The following is a 1,730-nucleotide window of genomic DNA, read 5'->3' on the forward strand; positions in this document are numbered from 1 at the left end:
GCCGCTGGCAGGCCTTTAAAAATAAGAATATTTCTATCATTCATTAGACAGGAAGGAGTGGTAGGATCATTTAATTTTCTACTTCCTACTTCCTTTTCAGCATAAAATTTGAGTTACTTATAAACAGTTGATTGATATATTGGTTATTTTTTGTTGAATGTCTATATATGTCACGTGTACTTTATTTAATTAGATTATTCTTTTAAATGTTTTATCTTTCTGCTGTATCAGAGCCTTTTCCAGTTGATATTCTGAATAACATACTATATATACTGTACTCTTTCTCAGATATCTTTATGAATAACCGTGGCCAACCCACCGAGCACACTGGTTTTGCGGACTGTAGCTATTTTGGGAGTTCTTCTGGTGCAGCGTTTGCTCCAGTTCCCTCCCCTGTGGCAACAGCGCCCCGGCTTCTCATCGACACGCAGCTGGCTCAGGTACTGCTGCTGTTATCAGCTTCTTCTGTTTGTGTTTATTATCTGCTTGTGCAGAATTATTCAATTATTCCAGCATCTAATGTTATTCTTGTTTAATCAGTAAAACAGATTAATTTTTTTCCCAGCCCAATCTACTATCTGACAATCTGTCCCACCCCTCTATATCTAATACCCGGCCAAACCAGACCAGCTCTGGCCAGGATTGTGGAGAATACCACACATCCAACATCATAACAGAAGCCATGCCTTATGGACATCAGTCATACCATGATGCACCAGTTTCTATAGCATTTAGCAGCAGCACTGAACAGACGGCCTCTGCAAGTATTCCCTTTTTGTACCCACTGCCATGCCACAAGTTTGGTTACTATACGACAAGCAGTGGAACCTCCACTGTCATCACTCACACAGCCTCCACCATGGGGGCTCAGGGTGCTGCGCAGCAGGCTCACGGATACCCTCACACAGGGGAAACGTACTCCCAGACTCCCTGCCACTCTCTCTCTTACCTGGCTGTTGTATCTGACCCGGTCCATGCAGCGCTGCCCTCTGTCACAGCAGCTCACTGCTTCTCAGTGCCAGAACAGGTGACATTTACGGGGGCCAAAGGGAAGCATAAGCAAAAGACAGGAGGAGCGAGGACAGCTGCCCCCCCTGTACTTCCATCCACTCCCCCACCCACTAGCTGTCTGGCTAAACTGCTCTCCACTGGGGCTCATGAACGTGAGTGAATTCTGACATGTTCTTCCTCAACTAACAGTTTTTTAAGTAAAACAAAAATAAAAAATGCAGTGGGCTAATGTTTAATTTTGGATTTGTGTTATCAGGAAAGCCAACCCTGGGATTTGATACTGCTCCAGTGACAGCCAAAGCTCAGAGGTCATCATCCTCTAGCTCCTCAGTGAGTGTGGAAAACTGGCTTAGCATAGCATGTCAACAAGAAATAACTAATGAACTTTAGTGACTTTTACCAAGTGCTACTGGAGAATGGATATTCATATCATCAAGGCCACTCAGCATTGTATTACTGATATATGTATGTAAGTATGAGCAACTAAAGGAGTGCTGTGTGTTGGCAATAGACACAGGTGTCCTTAGTAAGCCGCACCTTAGTGTTAATGTTTTTGTAGAAGACTGCAGAAATTTTCAATAGCTTACCTGATAAATAGGTTACATCTAAAAGTTTACTCATCTAACCTAAACAAAAGAGGACATAGCAAGCGGTCTCTTTTCATTCAGCAAGCAGATTTATGTCCATTATAAGTTCCTAATCTCATATATATATATATA

General features: G+C 42.5%; 1 protein-coding gene across 1 annotated transcript in view; it reads left to right on the plus strand.

Moving 5' to 3' along the window:
- Positions 1-344: 344 nt before the first annotated feature.
- LOC102204403 (uncharacterized) overlaps positions 345-1,730 on the plus strand; it is a gene marked incomplete at its 3' end in the record, with an annotated part of 2,894 nt that continues 1,508 nt past the window's right edge. Inside the window, exons 1-3 of the mRNA XM_013908225.1 lie at positions 345-440; positions 566-1,163; positions 1,268-1,341. Coding sequence (XP_013763679.1) covers positions 683-1,163; positions 1,268-1,341 — 555 coding nt within the window. The remainder of the gene's footprint in view (positions 441-565; positions 1,164-1,267; positions 1,342-1,730) is intronic.

The sequence above is a fragment of the Pundamilia nyererei genome, unplaced genomic scaffold (assembly GCF_000239375.1).
Source record: "Pundamilia nyererei isolate P.nyererei 1_Seehausen unplaced genomic scaffold, PunNye1.0 scaffold03389, whole genome shotgun sequence".
NCBI lineage: Eukaryota > Metazoa > Chordata > Actinopteri > Cichliformes > Cichlidae > Pundamilia > Pundamilia nyererei.